General features: G+C 39.5%; 1 protein-coding gene and 1 non-coding gene across 2 annotated transcripts in view; both read left to right on the forward strand.

Moving 5' to 3' along the window:
• The window catches only part of LOC126260619 (sodium/potassium/calcium exchanger Nckx30C), a 1,588,423-nt gene that overhangs the window by 450,315 nt on the left and 1,125,241 nt on the right, over positions 1 to 12,867 (forward strand). The window contains exon 3 of the mRNA XM_049957957.1: positions 4,110 to 4,133. Coding sequence (XP_049813914.1) covers positions 4,110 to 4,133 — 24 coding nt within the window. The remainder of the gene's footprint in view (positions 1 to 4,109; positions 4,134 to 12,867) is intronic.
• On the forward strand, positions 9,866 to 9,940 carry Trnat-ugu (transfer RNA threonine (anticodon UGU)). The gene has a single exon. It is a non-coding gene; the product is annotated as a tRNA-Thr (tRNA).

Below are 12,867 nucleotides of genomic sequence, written 5' to 3' on the forward strand. Positions count from 1 at the left end.
TTGTAGATATAAACCAGTATGGAGAGCCACTTCTCTATGGCAAAATTAAAAAGTATTTTACAGATTTTACAACAAAAAGTATTAAATAACTGGTTTCCGTATTTTCTAGAACTGTATCACCCCGTTCTAAACTCGCATCAAGGAATAAGTGACATGAACCACCAGATACAAAGACATTAATGACACTGACACAGCGAATCAGGACGCTACCATCTTATGTTAATTTTCTGATACCAATGGGAATTGAATACTTGGCTTTTTTTTACGCCGTTGACAGCTCGATCGTCGGGAGGTTCACTAGCTCTTACGCTGATATGACACGGATAAAATTACTTTGAAATGTTGATTAATTCTTTGTACAAAAAAAAAGACTCCTGCAACTAAAGAATCAAAGAAAAATCCTCCAAGCTTTTAAGTATTATGCATCATAGTAACGTATCTGCATGACTGTACAAGTTGTAGTTTCCTGCCAGCTGTCAAAAATCTGCATCAATGCAGGATAAATGCATTGAAAGCCGATATGTTTCCAAACAATCATAGCTAGACGTTAAATTTACGACACAGTCTCGGAAGATTCTGGTGGACGTAGAGCGTGCAACACCTTGCCTGTCGAGCACCCTGTGAAATACTACAATCTCCTGGATCCCATCTATTCGCTCTTGAAATTTCAGTAATCCCAAAATCGTGATTTGGGATAAACTTTTACCAAACAGACACAGAAAGTCACTTTTGGTTACCTTCGGAGACCAATTGAGTTGATATTGGCCCGCCCCTTATGCAAATAGGAATTGTTCATGTATTCACTTTACCACATATTTTTCAGTGAAGGGAGTCTTTCAGTTGTTACAATGACGTAATTTATTTAAAGTTGAATTACGGACATATTTTTAAAAATGTATTTTAAGTCCATTCCGTCGGCAATGAAAGCAGGTCACAGTTTTTTCGTTTGTAGATGAATTATGATCTGCCACTTCGGTATGTTTGTGTATTGCCTTTTATCTGCGCAGTAGTGCCGAAGAGAAGTAAACAGCATCGCAGCTCTATTCCTGCTCTTTATCATTGTAGCTAATCAAACTTGCCTTCGTTCCTGGTTCCTAGAAGTACTGCTATTGCTATGGTTTAAATAAACTCACTGTCTTACTTCAATCTTACGGTGTGACAAAACGATACAGATCACTTTTGGGACTGCAGAGGATGTCTTGACAGTCATATTTAGGATAAAAATGTACGTCCGGAAACGCCATTTAATGACGCCACAAATTGTCTAAGTTATAGAGGGTAACGCCTGCCGCTCTTCTGCAGCAAATGCTAGTTTGTTTTCTCCACAGTGTTGTTGTGACCACCGTGGTCAGATTAGGTGCTATTTGACATCCTGAAAACTGCACGAGCCAATAATTCAGACTTGGTGCAGATGTGGCGGCCTAGCACAAGGGGTTAGCCCCTCTAACTTTCATTTTGTGATGCATCGTTGAACTACGTTTCCGGACAAGGGTTCCTAGCCTATATTTCTTCCTTAAGACACCCTGTACGTTCCGTCACTTTATCGATATCGCTCTGTCACATTCTATATACATAGTACGCAATTATTCTAACTTTTTGAGAATTGAAGAGGAAATTGCGAGTTAACAGGAAATACGAGACGTATTCCGAAAGTAAGGTCCGATCGGTTGCGAAATGGAAAGTACAGTGAAAATCCGATAAAGCTTTGCTTAGGTGTGTTGGAAAGTGTCTCTAGTATGTCTATTGATCACGTCACGTCTGTCTTTTCAACTCTGAGCGCACAGTGAGCATCTAAAAATGCCTAGAAAATAGTGTCTCCCGCCAAGTATGAGTGCGAGTGACAGATTTCGCCTGATTTGATGCAGCTCATACAACATAACTGTTATGCATTTCCTTCTTTATGACAGTTCACGACTACATTCTGCAGAGGCAATGAGGATGCCCCTGCATAGTTTTCGATGGGAAGTGTTTGATTGCTCTCCATGCAGCCCAGACTTTGCTCCCTCTGATTTTCATCTCTGATGACATGAACCGATTTCGTGACCGATAGGACCTTACTTTCGGAATAGGCCTCGTGTTTTGTATCAGAAGCACAGTGAAACGTAATTACAGCCTTCGAACCACACACGGAACATTTCGAACCTGTTCGTGTAGCTGTCAGTGCGTCAGATAGCATCGAACTTGGTCACGCTTGTCACAACAGCATTGTGGAGTGTAAAAACTAATAATTGCTGCTGAAGGGTTAGGCTAACGACAGGTGTTGGCCCTGCGGTATGTAGTCACCTTGGCAGCGAAACCATTATTTTGTAGTTTAACGCTTTTGAAAATTAGGTGATCTATAAACTGGAGAATTTCACTAAAGACGGGATGTTGTTGGACACCTAAAACTCCCAAAGCTACTTTATACTGTTTTAATTCAGTATTTTAGCTACTGTTACTTTAATTATGACAAATGATTAGTTATATTCAAGAGTCTAAACATTCTGATAATTTACTGGCACACTAAATATCTTGTATTTTTCAAAACTGTGTGAGAAAAGGCTGGGGGAACGGATTATTTAACTTGTGCTATGGTACAGAAATATTAATTCTAATTATTAATGAACTGCACATATACAAAGAATGTAAGGAATAAGACAATAAATGTATGTACCTAATTACAGTCGATTTGCAAAATCATTCTAATGACAAATAGGATCGTTGGATGTTTCTAATATTTGGATAACATTGTGTTTAACTACAATAAAATTACACAAATGGCTGTAGAGCGACTCATGTATGTCAGAAAGATCGTTCTCTTTTGTTTTCTAAGAGCATTATTGTAATTACTCAACAAAAATTTCCCAGTCCTGTGAATGAGTCGTCCTATTGTTTTACACATCAATATTTCGGGCACTGTTGTAAGTGTCATGTTTTCTTTTGGGACAATGGGACGATTAGACATTGTGTGGCCTCTGATGCTGCTCAGTTTGCGAAGCAGTGATATCAGGAGCAGCATGAAGTACAATAGTCTGGAACAGTGGCTGTAGCGTTTACTTATAGAACAACGCGATGGCACTGTTACATAAGCGGAAAAGTATTACTCAAAAGACCAATGGCTGCAGGTGCTTACGCTGGTGTTATTGTAATTGTTTCACTGTAAAGAGTACATCAGGAAATTCAATCACTTTTTACACGATCATAAATCATGTTTTTTTTAATGTAGTTTAAGTATCAGAATGCTCCATTAAGGGCTCTCATATCCATAATAAATAGTAACATAAAATAAGACGAGCACCTCTCTTTTTCACGTTTTCATACGTCTCGTTCTCATCAACTAGGAGGATCACAAGGCGTCTTCCCTTCTTCCTTTACCAGTACAAAATAATATACACCCATGTTCAAAATTTGCAAATATGTGGTAATAAATATTCTAAAGACATACAGTATGGTGAAAGTGATAATATTCCTTCTATTCAAAGATATTCATTACTAATAAAAATGGTGCCTCTGGTATAGATAAAACTAGTTTACTCAAGAGATTCGTTTTCTAAGGAGCAGTATGGTTCGGCGCCGTTACTCAACAAAAAAAAATTACATGCCTGTAATGATGCCTTGTGGGACTGAGAATGATACATAGTGAACTATGAGAAATGTTAAAGACAATGAATATTAAAATTACTGATTCGAGGTTGCAGTCTTTTTTCTCCCAATCTTGAGCGAAAGAAAAACAGACCCTTCAAAGAAATTGTCTCTTCGTGGAATAAACCGAGAAAACAATCACCACCTAAGGATTTTTTGAGTTAGTGTGTTTTAGCAACTTTCAAAATTTATACATGTTTTGACACTGGTGATGTAGTTAATAATGTCAGTAGTAACAATATATTATTCTGCCGGTGCTTGCAAGTCCCATAATGTGTTAATCATTGTAAAAAAAGGCCCCAACATTGCCCCCTGGGGCGCCGTTTCGCACTGCCGCTGTTAGCTGGGCCGTGAATCTGCGGCCGATTGGCCGCTCCCTTTGTTCTTCTGACCGATCTGTCTGTCTGTCTTTCTGTCTGTCTTCTCTCTCTCTATGTGGTGTGTGTGCTGCTCGAACTAAAACAGTATTATCCTTTTTCCGTTTCCAGCACCAGAGCGCAGCACAGACGCTGGTGAGTGTGGGCGCCCTGGCTTTGCTCACTCCTTGCTCGTTGTCAAAACAGACCTTAGCTGCCTAGTTTTGTACACTCCTGCACGCGTGCATATCGCATGTCCTCACAAAAACTCACTTCTCTTTTCTACTATTGTCTCTTTTTCTCTTTTTTCACTATTTTTTCTCTCATTGCATATCTAATATTGCGAAGCAGCTTGTATCGTCGTTATTAAGCATTAAACTGTAATTTTGAGAGGTACATAAATATACTGTATTACAATGAGAAGAGCATGATGTACACAGTTTGGCAGACATAGTACATGTTAAGGGAGTACTGTAGTATGTTTAAGCTTTCTCACACACTTTATGGCACATTGTGCTGTCATACATTGGCAGTAGACATACACAGAGTTACTGACATTATTAGCAGGCGTAGTTTACATATTAAGAAGGTAGTTATGACATAGTGTAAAATTCATAGCATAATTCCTAGAAAACTACAGATAGTGAAAAACTGTTCATTTTAAAAGCACAATATTTCTCATAAAACAAAACACTTTAATGGTAGCATAATTGTGTACATAATGTATTGTATAGCTGTAGTACTAAAAGTATGTTTATTATGATATAGAAGAAAAGTAGCTAGAGTCACAGAATGATAATGAAAAGTATATGAATTCTGGAAGAGCAGTAATTTAAAAATTTCATCGGAAGAGCGTGTGACTACTACTAAAGCTTATTTCAATTTTCTATTTCATGTCTTGTACCTTGGTGTTTTCGAGATGCCCTCTTCTATTTCAGTGAAGCTGTTCCTATTTTTGCTAAGAACTATAACGACAGTTACGGTATAAAATGCTTACTTGGACAACGTATACTAGTATACTATATTCCTGCTAGTTAATATTTCATGCAGCCATGGACGCAAAATTTGAAATTTCTGGTACAGCGGCATAACTCAGCTGTGCACTTTATTGGAAGGAGACAGTATAGTGATAATCCGAAGTTCACAACAGGAACTTAAATACATGTTACTACAATGAGAAAGTAAGCTTGATTTCCAAAATTATTGCATTTATTAAAGGATCTGATAGTCCTACAGATTGCCTTCCACTTTAAGCATAAAGCAAGAAAGTAGACGATTCCCCTTTGGCTAGCATATCACATTTAAATTCATGTACACCTCCAGTGTCGATGAGTTTAGCACTGTATCGGCACCGTGTTGTACTATTAACACTTTTATGATTGCAGCAACAACAGTGGGCGATCCTGAAGGGTCTGCACCCCATTATTCATCGCCTTAAGTAACTTGAGGACAAACCCTAATGTAACAGGTTTTCTAAAATTACGAATATACTGAGCAGCGTGGTATCGCTTTGTTCATGCACTGACATCGTTTATTGTAACGTACGTCACTTTCTGTGTAATAACTGGTATTTTTAGCATTATAATTTTAGGCCAGCAGTACTTTCATCTTTCACATAGCCGCCTCTCTTTTTCTTCACAGATGAATTGACAGTTTCGACCAAGCACAGTTTCCTTATTTACATTGGAGAATATTCTTACATTACTTTGTTCATTACAACCGACAATGCTGAAATAGATTTCTCTGCAGTTATATACACTCTAATAATCTTTCATTTCTTATGTTTTCGATCTCTGCCATTAGAAATTTTATATTTTTTTAGGTGTGTGCTACAGTTCAATATGTTACTGGAAATATTCTTTATTTAAGTGGTCTCTCTTGAGAAAATATCACCATTATTTCTATAGTAGTACCAGTGAAGCAAGTAATAAAAATCCGGAAGTAATTCCGGGTGAGGTATATAAAGCCATCTGAAATATGAATAAAGGAAAGGTAGCAAGAGATAATGGTGATCCGTAGCAATTATTGAAACTGGGAGAAGAGTTGTACACTAGGAAGCTGCAAAATTATTCCACGAAATTGGATAATGCGATAATCCTTCTACTTCACAAGAAAAGACACATACAATTTATAAATTAAAGAAGCATCAGTCTTCTTAATCTTCAAGATATTTGCTAATATTATCACCAACCGCACAGAGAAAGAAATTGTTTTAGTCATGCAATGAAACAAGATTACTTCAGAAGTGGATGCAGCTCAATGGGGCATTTGCAAGTCCTGAATCTAACAATAAGTGTGGAGTTAATGTATTTTAAGACATTTTCTAACTTCGTTACATCCTATGTTACTACACTGAAGGGAATGAAAATCAGTACAACAGCTTCCGTTAGCCTTCATCAGATAAGTGAGAGGAACTATAGAGCAGTAAGGGATGAGTATCCACAACATAAAAAATACGGAAACTATTCTCAGAAGCTCTACATGAAGTTTGCAGATCCTTTAATTATGAAGAAAAAGAATGGTTATCTATTCACAGGACATACTGGGAAATACTTCGTTTTGGTGACGCCATTGTACTGTTTGCTTTGCTTGTAGAGCAGATAAAAATCAACAGCTAACAGTAGAAATTAATATAAAAAATTTGTAAGGAAATCTCAAGTTCATTAGAAGAAAATTAGAAAAGCATGTAATCAACCATGTAAAAGAAAATATTAAAAATTAAAAATGAATTTTTTTCTGTGTAGGACTATTAGACACGACGGCTTGTTGGACACCAAAGGAGAAACAGAAGAACAAAAATCGCCTGGAGTGCTTTTAGAAAGTATACAGAGTTTTCGAAAGTAGGTTTCCGATGTATGTGAAATGTAAATTTTAGGATCAATGAGTGTTACCATTTATGACAATGAGTTGACTTTCATGGAGGAAATCATTTAAAAACTGAGTCAATGAGTGTAGTGCAGTGTGGACTGGAGATATGCAGGCTGAAAACTCTTAATAGACACATTAAAATAAACAAATGGTTGGAGGAGCAGACTGGAGTGAAAGCCGTTATAATGACAGGAAAATTAAATGGAAGTGGGCAGGACATGGTGCAAGGGGAATGGATGATAAATGGTCGAAGGAAGTTGCCTGCTGCATTCCATGATATAGGAAAAGATCAAGACTGCTACTTAATGGAAAGGTCAATCTAAAACATGCAAGAGGAAAATGGATTCACGTAGCGGAAGACCATAACGCATGGAGTGTCCTGGAGAAGGCCTTTATTCTGCAGTGTGTCTCAAATTCCTCCTGCTACTGATGATAGTTATGATGACAATGAGGAGGAGGAGGAGCTGTAGGAGCCAAAGAGAAGGAGAAGAAGGAATTATTTTAACAGGTGAGATCCTATAAGGCAGGAGCAGTTAAATGTGGAGTCATATTCATAGGACTTATTATCCATTCACAAATCATATTTTTAGCAAGAATAATTCTCATAGATTAAGGCTGGTGGCATTGCTTACTTTCTTCTTCTTCTGCTTTTTCTTTTTTTCTTCTTCTTCATGGAATAGACTTACATCACTGATGCCATCTGTTCTTGGTCGTCTTACATATTCTTTCGTACGATTTATAACAGATGCTCATTTGACTAATCTCTCTTCCCGCATTCTGTTGATATGTTGTTTTCATTTTACACATGCTTGCTCTACTTTTTTTATTTATACAGTGTATATAAAGTTCTATTACAATATTGCTTGTACTTGTTATCTGAGGGTACTTCCCGTAACTTTCCTTAAAAGTTTCACTTCAGCAGACGGTATTCTTCTCTCGCATTTCTTAGTTAATTCTGTTCATCTATTAGAAAAGGAGTACCTATTATTTTGTAACATTTTTTGTACCCTTTGTCTTCTCAGCCAATGTTTTGTATTGTGTCACATTTGAAGCTTCATTTGAAACTTATTAGCGTTATCGTTTTCATATCCATAGCTAATATGGCAGCCTAAGAAGTGGCTTTTCATCTAGTACTATTTTAGAGAGAACTGGAGACTTCCCATTGATCACCATTAGTTTAGTTTCTTTGCTGAACACTTTTAGATATTAATTATTACAAATTCAGTGAACTGGAAACTAGATATCATTTTCTGTCTCCTCAATAATTATTTGATCATCGGCAAGGAACAAAGTATTTATTAAGCTGATCCATTAAGGATGTTTAATAAACTGTGGCTATTTACTCAATGTAAAAATTGCAGCCAGTCACTTTTTTGAAATATTGTTTATTCCATAAATCGGTTTACGAACCTTTTCAGGCTCGTCGTGCACAGGAGGTTACAAAACTATTTCAAAGCGTAAGTCTGAGCGCTGGCTTGCGACAGTATGGACGGCTTTGTTATTAGTGTCAACTGTGTTATTAGCCAGTGTGACTGACAGTTGGTCACACATCACTCACTTTGCGCAGGACATGAATATATGTACACCGATATTTCCAGCACAGCACACCATACACAGCACATGCTGGACGCTCGTAAATTCAACACAATATCAGCAGGTAAGAATGTATGTACCTGCTAAATTTTATCATTGTACGATACATGGCTCGGAAGATTTGGCGTCATAAACACTGAGAGTCTCCCATAGGGATGGAAATGTAAAGGGCGTGACACTTAAGCTGAGCTCAGGATCACTTGGAGCAGTTTCAACGACATTTGTTGGTTACATGTACAAACATACAGCGAGAGTAACGTTCCTCACTATATCTAGGTGTGGAGGTGCGGATTAGAAGGGGGACATAAAAATGTTTGAAGACGATTTGGTATTTATGTCCTTTATTTACCTGACTGGGAGCACTTACTTTTCAAAGTGCGAAGCGCGATTTGTCTATTATGAGAACGTGCTCAAAAGTAATGCCTCCGAATTTTTTATGTGGAAACTCTTAAACATTTTCAAATAAAACGAAACAATTCTACATCTTTATTCCTCATATCTACATACTTGGTTCTCAACATAGTCACCCTGGGGACGAACGAGAGCCGGCCGCGGTGGTCTAGCGGTTCTCGGCGCGCAGTCTGGAACCGCGCGACTGCTACGGTCGCAGGTTCGAATCCTGCCTCGGGCATGGATGTGTGTGATGTCCTTAGATTAGTTAGGTTTAAGTAGTTCTAAGTTCTAGGGGACTGATGACCACAGATGTTAAGTCCCATAGTGCTCAGAACCATTTGATTTTGACGAACGAGAGAAAACCACACCGCGAGAATGAGCCAACACTTCTACCAGCGAGTTTGGTGATCGCAGATTATGCCACATGGCTGAATATTACAGATAAATTTAACATCCTCTTAGGGTCTTATGGTGTAAACCAGCGGAGAATCAGACACATGAGTGTGAAGTACTGTGTATGCAACATACGCATGCGCTGACGAAGCCGCTGGTAAAAGGTTAGTAATTAAATTAATATTGTGAGAGTCCCGTGCAAGCCTTTAGATTTTGTGTCAGTCCAGCAGTTTGCAAATCTATTTCATTACTTGATGTATTAATCAACCGCTAGTTTGCCTCTCGATGCTGAGTGGAGCTTTCAACTACAGAAGTATCCAAGATGATCAATGGTAATTGAGCGTGGGATGCTCCGTGCCAATAGCTGGCGTCGATAATCAAAGGATGACGGCGGTGGTCGGTGCAGACAGTTTACACTGATACTTATATGGTTCTGGCAACACCGGCCATGACCTCCTTCTTCTGTGCGGATGCACACATATTCTCCGAACTCTTGCGGAACTTGGTAAGAATGTCTTCCACGAGTAATGAGTGTGTTGTGGTGTGACACTACGAATGTAGTGTGTGGACATACAAGTTGAGAATGTGGGTCTCGCGGGAGTCGTGCGCGACATAGTCCCTGCAGTCGCGCTATCCTCTGTGCCCTCGGTGGCTCAGATGGAAAGAGCGTCTGCCATGTAAGCAGGAGATCCCGGGTTCGAGTCCCGGTCGGGGCACACGTTTTCACCTGTCCCCGTTGATATACAGGGTGTTACAAAAAGGTACGGCCAAACTTTCAGGAAACATTCCTCACACACAAATAAAGAAAAGATGTTATGTTGACATGTGTCCGGAAACGCTTAATTTCCATGTTAGAGCTCATTTTAGTTTCGTCAGTATGTACGGATGAGGCTTCATTTCAAAGTGATCAAATTGTAAATTTTCACAATCAACATGTGTGGACTGACGTGAATCCGCACGCAATTGCGCAATCACGTCATCAACACAGATTTTTTGTGAACGTTTGGGCAGACATTGTTGGTGATGTCTTGATTGGGCCCCATGTTCTTCCACCTACGCTCAATGGAGCACGTTATCATGATTTCATATGGGATACTCTACCTGTGCTGCTAGAACATGTTCGACACAACATGTGGTTCATGCACGATGGAGCTCCTGCACATTTCAGTCGAAGTGGTCGTACGCTTCTCAACAACAGATTCGGTGACCGATGGATTGGTAGAGGCGGACCAATTCCATGGCCTCCACGCTCTCCTGACCTCAACCCTCTTGACTTTCATTTATGGGGGCATTTGAAAGCTCTTGTCTACGCAACCCCGGTACGAAATGTAGAGACTCTTCGTGCTCGTATTGTGGACGGCTGTGATACAATACGCCATTCTCCAGGGCTGCATCAGCGCATCAGGGATTCCATGCGACGGAGGGTGGATGCATGTATCCTCGCTAACGGAGGACATTTAGAACATTTCCTGTAACAAAGTGTTTGAAGTCATGCTGGGACGTTCTGTTGCTGTGTGTTTCCATTCCATGATTAATGTGATTTGAAGAGAAGTAATAAAATGAGCTCTGACATGGAAATTAACCGTTTCCGGACACATGTCCACATAACATATTTTCTTTCTTTGTGTGTGAGGAATGTTTCCTGAAAGTTTGGCCGTACCTTTTTGTAACACCCTGTATATCAACGCCCGTTAGCAGCTGAAGGTATTAATATAATTCTAATTTAGTTTACACTGAGGTGACAAAATCAGTGGGATGGCGATATGCACTTACAGAGACGTCTGTAGTATCGCGAACACGAGGTATGAAAGGGCAGCTTACTGGCGGAGCTGTCATTCGTACTCAGGTGATTCACGTGAAGAGGATTACGACGTGATTATGGTTGATTATGGCCTCAGTACGAGATAATTCTCTTTGATTGCGTAATGGCAGGCCGAGAGCAGCGACGTTTGCGTAGCGTCGTCATTGTTAACAGATAGGCAACACTCCATGAAATAACCGCAGACATCAATGTGGGACATACGACGAATGTATCCGTTAGGAGAGTGCAGCAAAATTTGGCTTTAATGGGCTATGGAAGCGGACGACCGACGCGAGTGGCATTGCTAACAGCACGCCATCGCCTGCATCGCCTCTCCTGTGTTCGTGACCACATCGGCTGGGCGCTAGACGGTGGAAAACCGTGGCCTGGACAGATGAATCCCGCTTTCAGTTGGTAAGAACTGATGGTAGGTTTAAAGTGTGGCGCAGATCTCATAAAGCCATGGAACCAAGTTGTCAACAAGGCACTATGCAATCTGGCGGTGGTTCCATAATTGTGTGGACTGTGTTTACAGAAAAGGGACTGAACCGATCACTGACTAGAAATTGTTATGTTTGGCTACTTGGAGACCAGATGAAGCCGTTCATTGACTTCATGTTGCCATCAACGATGCAATTTATAGGGTTGACACTACGTCATGTCATCGGTCCAAAATTGTTCGCGATTGGTTTGAAGAATGTTCTGGACAGTTCGAATGATTTGCCACCCAGATCGCCCAAGATGAACCCCATCGAACATTTATGGGAAATAGTCGAGAGGTCAGTCCGTGCACAAAATCCTTCACCAGCAACACTACCGCTATCGCGGGCGGCTATAGGGACAGCACGGGCCCATATTTCTGCAGGGGACTTCCAACGACTTGTTGAATCCATGCCAAGTCTAGTTGCTGCGTTAGACTGGGCAAAACAGGGTCTGACGCGATACCAGCAGGTATCCCATTGTTTTTGCCATCTCAGTGTATAAGGATGCATAATACTTATTACTGAATGTTATGAGTGTAGTTAGCGAAGATGCAGGGATTGACTCACTATAGGAAGAGGTGTAAGACGTTATCAAACCAGCTGAAAGACCACAAAATGGTTAGAAAGAAAGGTACTAATCACTCATGTGCCACCCTTCTGCCCACTTATCTCCCCGATTTATTTTTCAGAGGCTTTTCGGGGACTGGAATTGAAAACGCCTAATCTAGTCCCCAAGCTTCAGTATACAACCTTTCATCCATTGCTATGAATTGACACAAATTCTAAGAATATTTTATGTCTCCATCAACGTCAGTCATTTCATTAGGTGTTGTCAATTAATTATTCTGGCGCTGTAGTTTCCTGGATCTAAAGGCTTCTCCTACTGACACCTTATATCATAAAAGAATAATACAAAAATTGAATGCGGTAAGGTATCATATATATACAACAGAAAACAGTGTATTTTAAACTTCCGAGAAACATAAACCACAAAACTAAAGACTTTCAGCCGACTGTGTGTAGCAGTTTGCTTCGGACAAGCAGAATGGCTATATGAAATATTGGTCGTTCGTTACATCATCTGTAAACGAGAATCATAGTTTACAGTACTATGGGAAAAGATTTATATGGAAAAAGAAAAATATGTAAATTTTCTTGAGTAGAGTTCCTAAACATTTTAGAGCGTCCCCAGCTATTTTCATATCCACAGTTAGACCAACTGAGTGTACCGAATATATATATTTCTTTTTCTTATTTGTATGCAACATTTTCAAGCTACGAGGGCCGTTCAGAAAGTAACCTCCGGTTGATTTAAAAAAATACACCAAGTTAAATAAAAATATTTTAATATATACATCTT

The sequence above is a fragment of the Schistocerca nitens genome, chromosome 5 (genome assembly GCF_023898315.1).
Source record: "Schistocerca nitens isolate TAMUIC-IGC-003100 chromosome 5, iqSchNite1.1, whole genome shotgun sequence".
Taxonomy (NCBI): Eukaryota; Metazoa; Arthropoda; class Insecta; order Orthoptera; family Acrididae; genus Schistocerca; species Schistocerca nitens.